At 37.7% G+C, this 15551-nt stretch overlaps 1 protein-coding gene across 1 annotated transcript in view; it reads right to left on the bottom strand.

The window, feature by feature from the left end:
* Positions 1–6356: 6356 nt before the first annotated feature.
* CPE (carboxypeptidase E) overlaps positions 6357–15551 on the bottom strand; it is a 55352-nt gene continuing 46157 nt past the window's right edge. The window contains exons 6-9 of the mRNA XM_058839061.1: positions 14774–14913; positions 12724–12823; positions 10272–10390; positions 6357–9055 (exon numbers count right to left, since the gene is read on the bottom strand). Of these exons, the coding sequence (XP_058695044.1) occupies positions 8957–9055; positions 10272–10390; positions 12724–12823; positions 14774–14913 (458 nt within the window). The 3' untranslated portion in view covers positions 6357–8956. The remainder of the gene's footprint in view (positions 9056–10271; positions 10391–12723; positions 12824–14773; positions 14914–15551) is intronic.

Here is a 15551-nt window from a genome sequence, read left to right as displayed (position 1 = left end):
AGAACATGAACCCATGACCTTCAACAATTTCTGTCTAAAAGCCCAGAATAATGATGTTGTTCAACAGAAATGACAAAGCTGTGCATGCTCTGTGACTCTATGGTTTTCTGTTACCAGCAGCAGCTTAGCTTCACCTTTTAGGTAATAGATTTTGTCATATCATAACCTCTTTCATATTTACTGGCTTGGAAACCAGCACCTTTTGCAGTGCACAGGTCTTATCAGTATTTTAGCATCCATCTCGGGGAGAGTCTTAGAATGAAAAAATAAGAGTATGGAGAAAGAAGAATTATAAACTACTGAAGTGAGGAAGAAAAAATATATGGCTTTGACATCTCATCCCTCCACATGGAAGTAGATGCGTTTCTGAGGAACGTAGACTTGCAATACAAAATATTTCCTTGGATACTATGGGATATTATGGATATATGGGAAGCTGCTAACATTAAAAACATAATTCAAGCAAGCCAGTCTTTAATTAGTAAATTCTAGGAATAGTGCAATTCCAAGAAAACCGAGAAACATGTAAGACTGAAGGAGGAGAGAAAGCCCTTTAGAGCATTTTGATTGATCTGAAAGTCAAACACATTTCTGTAACACTTCAGCAGGTTCTGTTGTGTTTGAAAATTCAGTTCAGAATCAAAGCTAAAAAAATCTCACTCAGCTTCATTCAGATCACAGATAGTAAGGGAAGTAACTCAAAAACAAGCATGGAAAATCAATACCCAGATATTTTTAACACCATACAGATACTGCCCACGGAATCCAAGCCTGAATTTTCAGAACCTGTAATTAGTGAATCCAAAAATGCTCTTAGATTAATGAAACAGAAGCTCAAAGGAATGTGTGATTATCTAAAGTCTCAGGAAATAATTAAACCAGGTGGGACAATCAACTGAAAGGGCGTACCCCATGAAGAATAAAGTAGCTCAGCCAAGGAACACAAAAACATTTAAACAGTGTTTAAAAAGGACAACAGCCTCACTTCAAAAAAAATTATTGTGATGAAAAGTCTACTGCACAGCTACATGAACTATCTCAAAGGTAAATTAGCATCACTGAGAAAATACTGAACATTAGTTCTGCTTCTAAGTTTGCCTAGTTTCAGCTGCCAACTATTTGATCTTGTTCAGTCTTTCTTTGCTAGGCTATGGTTTCAATTACGTGGCTACATTAATAAAAACTATTAAACTAGTAAAAATGCTTTTAAGTGTAAACATTATACTATAAAATATCAAAAATCTGAATTTTCATTTTTATAAATGAGAGAATCAAGTTGAAGCAAAATGTATGTTTTTCAAAATTTTACTCTTTACCTCTCAATAGCCTTTTTTAAAAATTATTTTTCAACCCACAGTTTCCAAAGGCACCTAAGGCATCTAGGAAGCTTTATCATAAATGAATTAATTTGGTACAGAAATATTCATTGCAATATTTTCTATTTAAAAAAAAAAAAATTGTATTCACTGTATTTTTATTTTGAAATTCATAGTGTCTTCTATTTTTATCTTGGCTCCAATTTTCTTAAATTTTAAATAAGGGGTTTGAGATAAATTACTCTAGAAACATTGTGTGAATACATCTCCATATTTAAGTGCTTTCTTGAAGAAAAATTTTACTGAATAAAAATTTCATTCTTCTGTGCCAATCGTTCAAGTGTATTATATATAATTATTATTTTTTCGTTTGAACTTTGTTTTCCTGGCAACTATTTATCTGAGAATTCTTAACATAATGTGCCAGCAACTTATGTAAACCCGCAACCAATGTGACTGCATATTTTTCATGTTAATTTGAATTTATCTTGGCATCTTATAATACCATCCAATGCACTGGCAAACAAATCTTGAATGACTTAACTTGGGATGTCCTCCAAATTTTGTTTCTTTTCAGTGGAAATTCCCTGCAAGCTATGTCTAACTTTTCAGACATTACAAAAATGATCAGAAGATTTTGCAGATGTTTAACATCTTGCATGTTACCACATACATTAACAAGCATCTGATGTTGAGTCCTGTCAGACATACGTGGAAACAGAAAGATGAAGACAGAATCTGTATTTATTTGGAAGGGCATTTATCATATATAACATGGTATAACAACAAGCGTCTTTGCATTTAGTCTCTCAGTTTCCAGAAGAAGGCGTAAGAAAACAGTCCTTTTAGAAGTTTCTTTTGCAAAAGCCCTGCTGAAACAGCTGGTAGGGTTTTTAGGTCAAAATGCAGTAATAGATTCAGCTCTACAGGCTTCAGCACAGTGCCTGGCAGGCACCTGGTGCCTCAGAGGCAAGGCAGGGCAGCCACACAGTTTGACACGGCCATAGCTACAGCAGAGCTGTATGATACGCATTTTAAAACATTCCTGTAAGCACCAGCTGGATCCCAGGCTTCCACAGCCCCTTCTTGAGGTGGCTGTCTGGCTCTCCCCAGTCAGGGGCACCCCCTTTGCCCTCTGGGGGCACCCAACCCCCTAACACAAGGGTCAGCCTGGGGTTTGATTGCCTGCCATAGGAGTCTAATTTAGGCCTGTTTCATAAAGCAAGGAGCCTGCATGCCCTTTATGGCAAACAGAGTAGGTGCCTTTAAGGAATTCTGGGCAGTTAAGTGACTAAAATAGCCCAGGGAAGATGACGTACATTCTTGCCCTGCTCCCTTGCTCCCACACACACTTATGTATGTATGCACAGTGAATCCAAAAGATAAACTTTGCAGTCCTGCTTTTCTTTGCAGTAAGACCTTTCTGGGCCCTAAGTTTTTATGCATTAAGTGTGTGCAGAAACAGTCCTCCAAAACTTTTATTTATGTCTATTGAAACCTAGTAGCACTGGGACTGAATGTGCTCCTTTCCCACACATTAATAATAAATGCTGTACAGCACAAGCCAGCCAGTTGTCTTTCAGTGTACTCCTGCTCCCAAAGCTGCTTCTGTATTTTTATCCAAAACTTCTTTAAACTGAAAAGCATTCCCTCCCCCACAGGAGACAAAGCAGATATGCTGATATATGCATATACAGGGATAAATATGAGTAACATGATAAACCTTCAAACACATTACCTGAAGCTGATGGGGAAAGTAGGTGGTATGACATTTGCTGATACTCCTTTTCAGATTTGAATTTCTTCAGTCACTTCTCAGAAGCCATGTCTCAATCACATCTAACCTATGGAATCCAGGAACAATTCCCAGCTTCCAAGTCTTAATGTGTGCCTCCAGTGTGGAGTCACAGGCACAGACCAGCTCATCCCTTCTACACCACCAGGAAAGTGTAGCAGCTGTGTTCTGCTGAGAGAAACCCAAGCACACAGGCCAAAAGCAAGCTCCTGGTGGGGTCCCTGTTCTGGGGACCTGAAGATTCACGATGCCAGGGCACCTGACTGAACAGGAAGCTGCAGCACCCCAATAAATTGACACTTGTGCCAATTATGGTGTGGACAGCAGACAGGAAGTTCTGAATGCCCCACCCCTGGAGGTGTTCAAAGCCAGGCTGGATGTGGCTTAGAGCAACCTGGTCTAGTGGAAGGTTCTCTGCCCATTGCAAAGGGATTGGAATTCCACGCTCTTTGAGGTCCTTCCAACACAAACCATTCTGTGATTTTGCAATTCTAAGTGCAAACTTGGGATCTTTGTAGACACCAGAAAGCCCTGTAATCCACTCCTGATGGATCTTGGCACAAGTGATACTTGAGCTTCTCAGGCTGGACTAGTTTTGGGGTTTTTGACACACCCTGTGAGAGAACTGTAAGCAGCCAAGAAAAGCCACATAAGTGGATATTTAGTGAGCTGAAGGGAGGGAAGTCAGACAGTAATTTTGTACTGTTCTTGGCAGCCAAGTCCTCTCTTGAGTGTTGTCCATAGTTTCTGAAATGTGTTTAATTTACCTTTTGTGCAAGGGGTGCTGGAATACAGGGGAAGGATGCTGGTTCTACACCCTTGGGTACCAGCACATGCACCACAGCACACTTCAGAGCTGATGTGCTGCTAAGCTCATGAGCTGGAATCTCCCATTGCAGCGTGGTCTTGCAACACCATGGACCCCTCTACTGCTGCCATGCTACTAGCAGGTGAGGTGTTCATCTAGCTCTGTATCTTGTCTCTAAATTAGGGCTCTGATCACATTCTCAGTGGGTGAATGTAACAAAAATGGCACCCAGATTTACCTTCCTATCTTTTACTGAGCAGCAGTTCAAAGGCTTAAGTAAGCTGTAGGTTGCAGCTGGTCCAGTTCACCTCCCTGATTTTTACTTTGTGTCTTGCAATGAATCTTAAGTTCCATAACCAATTCTGCACATTGTGAAAGTAGACTTCATTTCTTGTTTATTACTTTGCATCTTTCTCCTAGAAAAGATGAAAACAACTACTTCTGATGCAGAATGAGCAGCCCTGACTGCGGATAGTTCTGACTACTCAGATTCTAGATTTAAAGGGCTAGTAATAACAGGAACCTTTCCAGGGTAACTTTACCTTAACACTAAATGCATGGACATACTGCACTCCTAGGATCCCACAGCCACATAACCCTTATTCAGTCTTTACGAAAGAATAATTAGAAAAAAGCTCTGTAGAATTCACTTATTTCAAAACACCAGACTGCTTCCAGTGCATTTCCAGATGTTGAATTTCCCCCATATTCCCAATGCAGGAGCCAAATTCTTCAGTTTCTCTCTTTGAAAATTACCACTGTGCACAGGGATGTGTGATTACAAAAATCTGCAGCGGCTTTACTGAATATGAAAGGAGAACCAAAATAAAATAACATGGATTATTAACCATTAATTCAGGGAAAATATAGCACTGTGATAAATGATGCCAAATCATAGATGTGTTTAAGTCATTGCTGAAACACAGTGCCTGGGGCAGAGAGGTACAATTAGGAGGGATGAAGAAAGACCAACATTGTGAGGCCATTTAACCCAATTAATATACTCCCATTATCACAAATAATAAAACCAAACAGCAGTTGTTTCTAACTGTCTCATTTTTGTACTGCTGATTCCAGCACTTGTTATACTGCTGGAAGCCTTGGTCTCCGGATGCGTAGGGCTTACATCAACTTCTCAGTTGTCATCCACTTCTCTCCCTAAAGCAGGCTTGAAAAACAAAAACTTGAAGCAAGCTCATTTGAAACCCTCAAAGCCAGGAGGCAAACAAACCCACTGTTTTGGGGGTTTTTAATGCCACGAGTTTCAGAAAATCTCCCGAGTGATTTTGTTTTCTGGGCTTAATTATCTAAGTCAGAAATAATGGAAGAGAGGCTGTGTCAATGACCAAACCTATGAGCCAGTTTAACAAGCAGTAAATCGTTCATAACAGACATAGCTCTACACAAACAGAAGCACACACAGGGAATAAAATACCTGCAAGGAGATGACTGGAGCAAGTATTTTGCAAGACTCAGGAAGGCAGAAAGCAAGCACTGCAGTGGCATTTCTCAGTCCTGCATTTCCAGAGCTAACCACACGCAGGAAACAAGGCGCTCCACAAGTGGGGCAGGTTTCCTGAGAAGCTCTAGAGGGCTGCTCTCACTCAGAGAGGCCATCATTAAACTGCTGTATTCTACAGCCTCCGCAGACACGAGTCTAACTAAACACAGATAGGGGAGAAAATCAGCTCTTTGGAACTGCACATTTTAACTTTAAATTCAAACTCCTCTAAACCTATCTTCTCTGAAACCTCTTCCTTTCATGGCCTAGTTACTAAGTGTTCCTAAAACACCTGTCATAGCTTTTAAAAAAAGAAACTTGGAGAAACTTGGTAGCAATTCTTTCTAGCCTACCACCTCAGTTTTAATTCACAGTTTAATTATGTTATTAGCAGCTCAGAACTAGCCAAGGCTATATGTGAGTTCACATATATGGATGTGAACACCACAACCTACCTGGGAAACACAATTTAGACACAGTGATTTTATCTGACTTTCATTTTTCTATAATCCTGGCCCCTGCAGTTATAAGAAATGTGTAGTACAACAGATTTGCAAACACACTGCACACCATGCTTTCTAATCCTACAGATCAATATGGAAAAAGATTTGTAAATACTATAAGAGAGACACGCAAAAGTGTCCTGTCCCCGCCGACCCTGCACGGAGGCAGAGCATCTCAATACTATCCCTTACTTGAAAGCCTCCATGGGAGAAGTGCTCTGTAAGACGTGTACTCCAAAAGGAGGATGTCCTGGCACAAAATTAATGGGCTGTGGATGGCTCTCAATGGGATATCAGCATTAATCCTGGTCTCCTTTCTCTGTTCAAACAGCAAATTAATTGGCATACACACCCACTGAGGATGTTTATGGCATACTTTGCAGACATGCATAGCCAAAGGGGTCACATTTTGAACCTGCAAATTACTCACACATTTTACATTTTAAATAAAACTGTAGATTTATTGTACAATAGTACAGCATGTGCCTTTTTAACCAAAGCTCAGCATCACATAACACTTTAATCTTCCATTAAACATACACAGTCCTACAACACAGCTCAGCTCAGCTAGGAAAGCTACATAATGAATTAATTTATTGAGAGTCCTGGCTATGCTGTTTTTAAGGATGTTTGCCTAGAGCAAGAACAGTGGCAGTGGTTCTGGTGCTGTAACATTTAATCACTTTAGCCTCTTCTCAACACAGTAATAGCAAGCAGTCATCTAGAGCACAACAAACAGATCACTTAAGGGACACCACATCTAATTGCAAATGTATGAAACAGTAGACCAGAGGATCTCACACACATCACACAGGTATGGATTAGAAACCTGTTATGAGATCACTTTGATGTAATGTCTGCACTAAGAGTGCCACAGGAAGACTGGATGCGTGACAGGCATCGTACCATGAAGAAGTGTCATTTGGATTGAAACTCTTAGGTTTGGAAGAGGCAGACCAGGGTGTTCTGTACAAATATACACTTGCCTTATTACATTAGTTTACACTCCGGTAGCCATTTGCCCACATGACAGCAACATCTTGTTATAATTCATTTTTATACCATTTGCTTCAACTTTACCTGCTTCAGTTAAAAGCAAGGCCATTACTTACAGACACAGAATGTGTTCCATGCTACATCTTGGCCTTTCAAATTGTCCTGGACACCCAAGTTGGTGTAAACAGGCATCTTTTATGCCCACTCTTGTGCACAGCTAGCCACAAGGTGTTATTAAGACACATTCAGATAAGATTCTTTATTTGCCACTGGGGTTTTTCATTGCAATGGAGATTCAAAGCTCATCGCTATATAATGACTTACAGTAAGTAAATTTCCTCTGAAATTTGGATTTAAACATCTACAACCCAAATGTGCTGCAGGTTACATCACAAGCTCTTGATCAGAGAGCAAAAATTTATGCTTTTTTATTGCTGTTCAGTTTACCATTGTGTATCAAAGCTTAAACCTGTTCCTTAGAAGGATCAAGTGCTATTTTTAAAAAAGAATTTAAAATTCTCAGAAAACAGTATTTGCAGTAAATTTTAAATACCCAAAGGAGGTAAATTTGGATCCTACACCTGAATATGTGATTTTTTTACTTGGAGCAGGGGTGTCATAGTGCACTCTTGATCGGTTCCAAACAAGCATCAGCTGAAGTAATATGCTAATCAAAACACAGAGTGTGTTGTTAAAGAAACAGAGGAAGGAAATCCATATCAAATATCTGATCTTGAATTAAAATAGACTAGCAATGTATGTAAGCTTTCAAACAGATGAGATGCTTAGCTGATCTCAAGTAGCATACCAGGAGTCATTTCTGAAAAATTATACCAAACTTACGCCTACTATGGTGCATGTGTATTCTCTGGCTCTGCAAATTTCACTCTTCTTAACCAAAATACTACAGCATGTTAATTAAAGTATAAAAACCAAAAATAATTGCTTCAAATCAAAGTTGCTTTTGCATCCTTGTCAACAATTTTTTGAAAATTTTACCACACTGAAAAAAATTTCACTTATCTGTCGTGTTTCTAGTTTTAGATAAGATGAGCCAGCAGAAGAAACAGAGCTTGAAACAAATCCACTCTTGACTTGCAACACTAAAAGTACAATCTCAATAGATTTCCAGTTCATTGTCTAAACTCTAATATTTTGATAGCCTTCAGTGAAAAGATGAAACTTTAGCTGATTATCTAGACCGCACTAATACAAGTAAAGATTGTTGAAAAGATAATTATTTAATTAAAACAGATATCACCTGATTTTTTTTTTTTTGCTGTAAAACAAGCACAATAAATGAGATGCACTAGCTCATCTTCTTCCACTCAGAATTTCTAATTTGCTTAACAAATAATGAGAAATAATTAAACCTGTTCTTCAAACATTATCAACTATTTAAGGAATAAAGCTCTGTTTTTTCCTGAATTCATTCTATGCCATCTTTAATAAAAGAGTTGAAGCAGATTCTTTCTGCTTCCTAAAATGAAGTCAGCTTATGTTTCTTACATATTTAAATACCTCCAACACCAGAGACATCCAAAGTGTTATACTGAATTTTAATCCTTGTAAAACATTATTACACCACACACTGTTATTATAAATCTTTTCAATAATATCCATTATAGAACTCAGTAAAGAGCACTGTCTACTACTATGCACTGTCAAATATTTCTGGCAGTATCGGTAATTGACTACAGCATATTTCTTTTTTCAAATCAAGTGTTTACCTACATATTCTGAACTTGCAAATAATACACAACAGATTTTACTGTCATATAGGCTGCATATTCATTTTTTCTGATTTTTATAGAAGAGTAAACTTTCTATAACAATATGAAAGAAAATTAATAACTTATTTATCTACCTAGGAGGCTAGTAGTTACTTGTAATCATATTAATCAAAAGATGACTGAAAAATTCAAAGTTAATTATTGTGAAGTGCACAAAATCTAGAATATAGGGAGTTTCCACAGTACATTATACTAAGTCAACATAGATAGAATAGATTAAAAGCTGTAAAGCCAAATTCCTCATTTAAAAATTTAGTGTTTCTGACATCATCTTCCACCATTCCATCAACTCTTCCTTTTCCTCTTCTTTTCTTTCAGATAATGACTCCAGTTCAAAATCAACCTGACAAAGAGAAACAATGAAAAACATCACTAAGACTTACAGATATAGTTAGGCTTTTAAGAGTCATTTATTGAAAGAGGATGCTTAACACAAACATAGGGCTTAAACCTTCTGGCTTAGGCTGGGTTTATTCCAAAGTGTCTCCAAGCTGATTTAAATACATGCAATACTAGTATATCAGTACAATAACTTATCTAAGAATACACACAGGTGAGCAAAACTTCCTACAGAACCAGACATCTGTGTCTGACTTGACTAAAAATTTCAAAAGGTGTGGGCCAATGAAATTGAAATTGAATAATAGCTAGTCACATAAATCATATATCATGTTATAAAAAGTATCATCAGCATATTGCCAACACAGGTCACAGAGTATTCTGAGTCGGAAGGGACCCACAAAGGTCATCAAGTCCAACTTGTATGGGCTCCATTCTCGAACCAGCTGAGCTAATCTCAGCTAACACCAGCTAGCACAGCAGACTGCCAGCATATCAAAACGTGTTCAATTTTATGCCATCAAAAAGATCCAGGGAGCTTTTCCTAACACATGGCTCACTAATGTAGATACAATGTGCTAATTTAGTATATATTAACTATATATATAATATAATATAATATATATTAATATTAATATATATTAATTAATATAGTATATATAAAATTTATTATATATTAATACCTCCACATTCTACAGAGAGTGAATTAAACATGCTTCTGAAACCTTAAACGCAATCTAGTTCTTATTAACCTCACATACTAGATATCTATGCAAAGCGGTGGCCCATTGCTACCTTTCTGCATGGAGCTGACCACTGACTTTAACCTAAGCAGGTACTCATTTCACAAATTAAATTTAAAATATGTCTCAATCAAAACCTCAACGTCTCTTGCTTTTTATGTCGTGCTATTAAAAGATATCCTATAATCTTCTGATTGGCTATTCAGACACGTACCAATAACCTGCTTAAGTATCTCAATATTATCCTTCTCTGTGTATTTTTATTATAAATAACACCAAGAGATTAAATGAGTTCACAGTGAGATTACTCTCAGTGGCTGGTGCATCAAGTGCAAGAAGAGTGATTTCCAGACTTTTTAAATTAGCAGGTTCTGGAATATTCTGAAAAATCACCTCCTGCTTACATGCATACCACGAGGGAAAAAAAGGACCTTTTAAATGTATAATAGATGATAAACCTACAATGTGAGCACTTACCACAATGGCAGGGCTGAAGGGCACAGCCACTTTTTTAGTTATTGCTAGATAGCCTGGTGCTGAGGCCGTAACTTTGTAATTTCCAGGTACAAGCAATCTCCAGTAATCACCATCCTTGGCTGTAAAGAGGAAGAAAAGAATCCAAATAAATATGTATAAGACTAATTAAGCAGCTAAGAAGAAAGGCTCATATGTCAGTCTTTTACATTCCTGCCAGTGCTTTCTTTTTGACTGTCTGAAAGGATTCTTTTTTCCTTCAGTAAAAGCTGTACATATATATCATATTTGCTTCCTTTCAGGTAATCAAAAAAAAAAACAATTTAAACTTTGAAATTGTGCTGCAGCCCCCATGAAAGATTTTGCCTGCTGAGGTTGAAGGCTCTCCATTACACTGAAAAAAAGTACAATAAGGGACATTATTCGACTTTAGAAACACCCCCCAGCCAATGTAAAGTCCCTGTTGAGTGTCTGAGATTCTGTTTGCAATGTGATACGGATTTTAATGTTCTTCAGTATTCTGATAATCCAAGTGTAAATAAATTTTATTCTCACCAAATTTAAATAAGTGGGACTACCTTTCTCGTCTTTCAGAAGAAGGTATAAATTATAATTTCCTAGAATACTGCATGTGTATCACCCCTGAAGCATCATTATCTATATGTTTCAGTATCCAGGCATTGTCAAGGGTTTTTTTTCCTTTGGTTCAGAGAAACAAAGAAATGGAAGCTTGGTCCACTCAGGTCAAAGAAAGGCTCCTACTGCATTGTTACTACAGATTATCTTTTCCAGTCACAGAATCAAAATTCTTTGTCATCTTCTCTAGAAATGACCCTATTGCATGTTCACAAAGACTCAGATCTTCCCTGCACCAGCAGTAGGTAATTATCTAATTTGTCACAGGTTAATAATTTGAATTTCTCTACCTCCAGAAAACATTGCAGAGCTATTCTTAAATTCAGCTAGCAGTGCCATTTAGAAGACCTGGCCATGCGCTTTATACTAGTCCCTTAAATGCTTTTTTACCACATCTGCAGCTACACAGTGTACAAAGAGAAATATTACATAAATCTCTGATATTTGCATGGTCAAAAAACTGTCAGTAGTCAGTCCAGTTGTTCCCAGATTTTTCTCTTCATACAACAGAATGCGAAAAAATTGCTGAAGAACTACAGCAATGGTCTATTCTAATTCCTGTCGCTAGAACAAAGCAGAATTTCAACTTATGAATAAAGAAGCAAGAGAAAAGCCAAAGAATATTTCTACTTCATTTTCACATATTCTGTGCTAATATTCAAGTACATGTTTTCATCCCTGTTTTGACAAGACATGACTTTCAGTCTTATACACACACAATGGTGTGAAAATATTTATGATTAGATGCAATTTTTGTATCATAGAAGCATGAGCTCCTTTCTTACATACCCCACTCTCTTGTATGTCAAAATACCTCTTTGCACAGTTTATTCGCCTTTTATTATGCCTGAAAATTTATTTCCAATCTCTATACATTTTGCCTTCTTGTTTACAGTGACAGAAGGTAACCAATGTTTTCACAGACTGTTCTCATGCTTGGCAGAAGTGCTGCTGGTCTCTTTGCAGGTGATGTGCAAACACAAATCAGAGGTGACTGAATATTCTATCAGTCCTGTTCCATAGTATTCTGCATTTCTGTGACAGTATAGTGAGACATGTCATCGAGAAAATGACAATAAAACAAGCTCATGTATAAAGCAATAACATTTACTTATTGTTTTTCTTATCAGTATCTTTTGCAAATTAAAAAAAATGTCGTTCAGGATAGGAGAGCACAGCTGTACAGGGAAGGCTGAAAGCTGGCACACTGCGCGAGCCACCTCCTGAACTCATTCCTAGAACAAAGCACAACATCACTGAAGAGGTGACACGTCATTTTCTGCCAACACCAACCAACACAATGCTTTCATCTTTTAGAATTGCCCTTCTGAAAAAACGTCACATAATTGTAAACAGCAGAGAGAATTTATCTTTGATGAAGGAAGTTATGTAAATTGGAAAACTGTCAAGAATTTACATACCAAAAGGTATGACTACATTGTGAAAAATATAACACTTTTGGATTAAAATTTAGCCTTCAAACTAAAAACAGCACTGTTGACAGGGCTTTAAAACCTGTCAGAGCTGTGAAACACTATTTGCTTCACAAAGCAGAAGACAGACCAGAGCATTAATAACCAAGAGGCACCCGAACCAATTTACACCAGAGCCCCATGAAGCCAAAAAAATCAGTCTCAGCTAATCTGAGAGCAAAATACAAGTGAAAGATTCATGAAATCCTGTGGGCAACAAGTTTCTTGAGGAACAGCATACCATCCTAGCTTCAAACTTTTGCTCCCTGAAAGCTGCGGTTAAAAAGATGTGAAATGGCTCCAGGCTGCTATGCCAAGGAGAGGCATTGCTGAAGTACCACACTCACCTGATGTAACATCATGGCTTATACCCTCCACAGAAATTGTAGCATTTGCTATTGGGTTGCCCTGAAGATCTTTAACAAACCCCTTCACTCCTCGATGAATCTAAAATAAACAAGGTCACCAACAAATGGTAAATAAAAAATTCTTAAGACAGCATTTTTTGGCAATGGAATATCTACTGATATATCTAACAAAGCATGCTATGAACCCCACAGTCTACAGACTGACCACTATCAATGATAAATATTAAATATTATAATGGAACAAAGAGTGAAGAGGAAAGATAATTCAACAGGTAATTATAATAATTATCTGTTCAGTGCAAGCAATTCTCATAAATACACAGGAAATCATAATACATGTAAATGTTGACTTGCAAATCTTTGTCATATTGGGGATTAATGAATGCATGGAAAAGCTTTGAAAGAATAGCCTAGAGAAACCTTTTTTTCAAAGTCTCATCAACTGTAAGAATGTAGAGCTAATGACATAATTTCTTAAAGGTGAAGCATTAGCAAAATAAATGCAGCCACTTGGACTTCAGAGGGCAGTCCCTCTGTGAGATGCTTGAGCTTTCTACTGTGCACCCAAAACATCCAGTTCTGTGAGCTGGGACCACAGACAGCCACAACACTCCCCTCTGGACTGTGGGAGAGGGGCAGTGGTGGGTCATGTCCTTGTTCTTCATGCTCCAGGTAACAGCCCCAGCAGTATCTAGTCTGTCTGTTCCCACTGTATATGAAATAAAAGCACTGCTACGATCTCAGTGTGTGGAGAGACCAGTCCTACCAGTGTATCTTAAGCAGTCTGAAAGCAAACTCCTCAGAAGCAAGAGACTGAGGATCAACTGTCTTTTCATGTCCAGAAATAGGGAACTCTGGGTGCTGGGGACAAGGGGATGTTGGGAACCCCAGTGAAGATGCACCTCATTGGGAGCCTGGAAACAAAGCAGCAAAGTACTGTGAAGTTCAGGCTTCTCTCAGATTCCATGTCCTTTGAAAAGATTTGTGGACCCCAAGTTTTATGGTGCATTCAGCTGTTATAATTTAGCTCAGATTCCTCCAATCTACACTGTGGGAGAAACCTTAGAAAAGCAGAAATTACGTATTTGCACTGTCCTCAGCACTCCCAGGGGAGCTGGAACATAGACCTGGCCATCTTACCCTGCAAGAGGATAAAAACCAATGCCAAACAGACCATCTGAACTTCAAGGATAAAGCCAGAAGCTCTGCAGGAGCAAAGGAAGCTGGCAAAATGAGCAGTTTTGAAAATGCAGTGACAACATAGCTTTCCGTGACTCAGAGAAAATTAACCCCTGTGAAGAGGAGCTGAATAATTTGAGATGCATTCCATAAAGTATGGGTAAAAACCTACAGGACAAGTAGAGCTTTTTCCTAAGCCTACAGATAATGTTTTAACAGAACAGCATAACACTTCAAATATTCAAATATTTCAGAGTTCAGGCTAACAAGCATTTCTGCATAACTAAGTCCTTAAAGAAATGAATGTATTAATTGATCGGCTCAGCTAACAAAGTGTGTTTCTCATTTCACTATCTCAGGTGTGCAACCGCTAATGATATCAGATATATTTGCAATTTTTAACTAAAATATTCAGGTTTCAGTAACTCAGCATGGTCTAATCCATACATCCTGTACATCCACAGAATGATCCATCCCACATCTGCAGACACACTGGAATATCTGCAGAGGGCAATCCATCTCTCTGAGCATACACACCAGCACTGGAGGAGTCAATCATAGACTAGGGAGATTTGCATTTTTTTTCATTGAGGAACCCTACACAAATAATTTAAATTAAATGTCTGCAACAGCTTAAGTAGGGTGAGAAGGACTCTGTACTGTAAATGCATCCTTCTTTTCCACTCTTCTTCCACTTATTTAGAAATATCACACAGGATTTACCACCACAGAGACAAAGAAGAATTAAAGCAACATCTGGATTAATATAATTTGAATTAGATGTTCACAAAGCAAAAAGTTTAGAAGCTCTATGCACAATAACTAGTTTTGCCATCCCCTTCTGTGCTACCTGCTCAATGTAATTTATAAGAGAGTTCTTGTTGTCCTCCCAGTAGCCCTTCAGAGTTTCTTCAGGTGGGAATTTTTCACAGCTAAGCTCCACTGTGATTTCGAAGCAGTTGCTGCTGAGGTAATTGAAATCCTGCATTCCTGCAATGCCAGAAAAGAGAGGTAGTGATGCATTTTGCATTAGTCGGAAGTAAAAAAAGGGGGACACGTGAAATTTTGGGACTATGAAACAAAGAACAGCTATAAATACAATTGATGCAGCTCCATTCCATCTGCTTAATTTCGAATTCAGAAGCTTTAAAACAGAGAAACCAATAGGAAAAATAATTCCTAAATACATTTTCCTCCCAGGGAAACTTTAGAAAAGCCTTGATAAATAGGCTGTATATTTCTACTTGGAGCTGCACTTGTGACCTGTATACTTTCAGGTCACACATTTTTGGATAGCCAACACATAAATTACATTTTTTCTCTTCGGGAAAGAAAATAATTTCAGATTATGGCTAAAATATTTCAACAGGAAAAAAATAACCAAAAAAAGATGCTCACCTTGTAAGCCAAGAAGAATGACAATTAATTATTAAGCAAATTAAACTTAATAAAGTGACATTGAAAAAGAGATCTATAAAAATGATAAAAAATGGGTTGAGTTTTTTTTCTGAAAATATAACACTTCACATTATTAACATTTTATATGAAAAACATTTCCTTGTCAAAATTTTCTGCATAGATTTCAAATATTCTCCACCAAAAAGAACACAAAATAAAACTTCCTGTAA

Source organism: Poecile atricapillus, chromosome 4 (genome assembly GCF_030490865.1).
Source record: "Poecile atricapillus isolate bPoeAtr1 chromosome 4, bPoeAtr1.hap1, whole genome shotgun sequence".
Lineage (NCBI taxonomy): Eukaryota > Metazoa > Chordata > Aves > Passeriformes > Paridae > Poecile > Poecile atricapillus.
The sequence above is the reverse complement of the archived record's forward strand: the minus strand, read 5'-3'. Positions and strand labels throughout refer to the sequence as shown.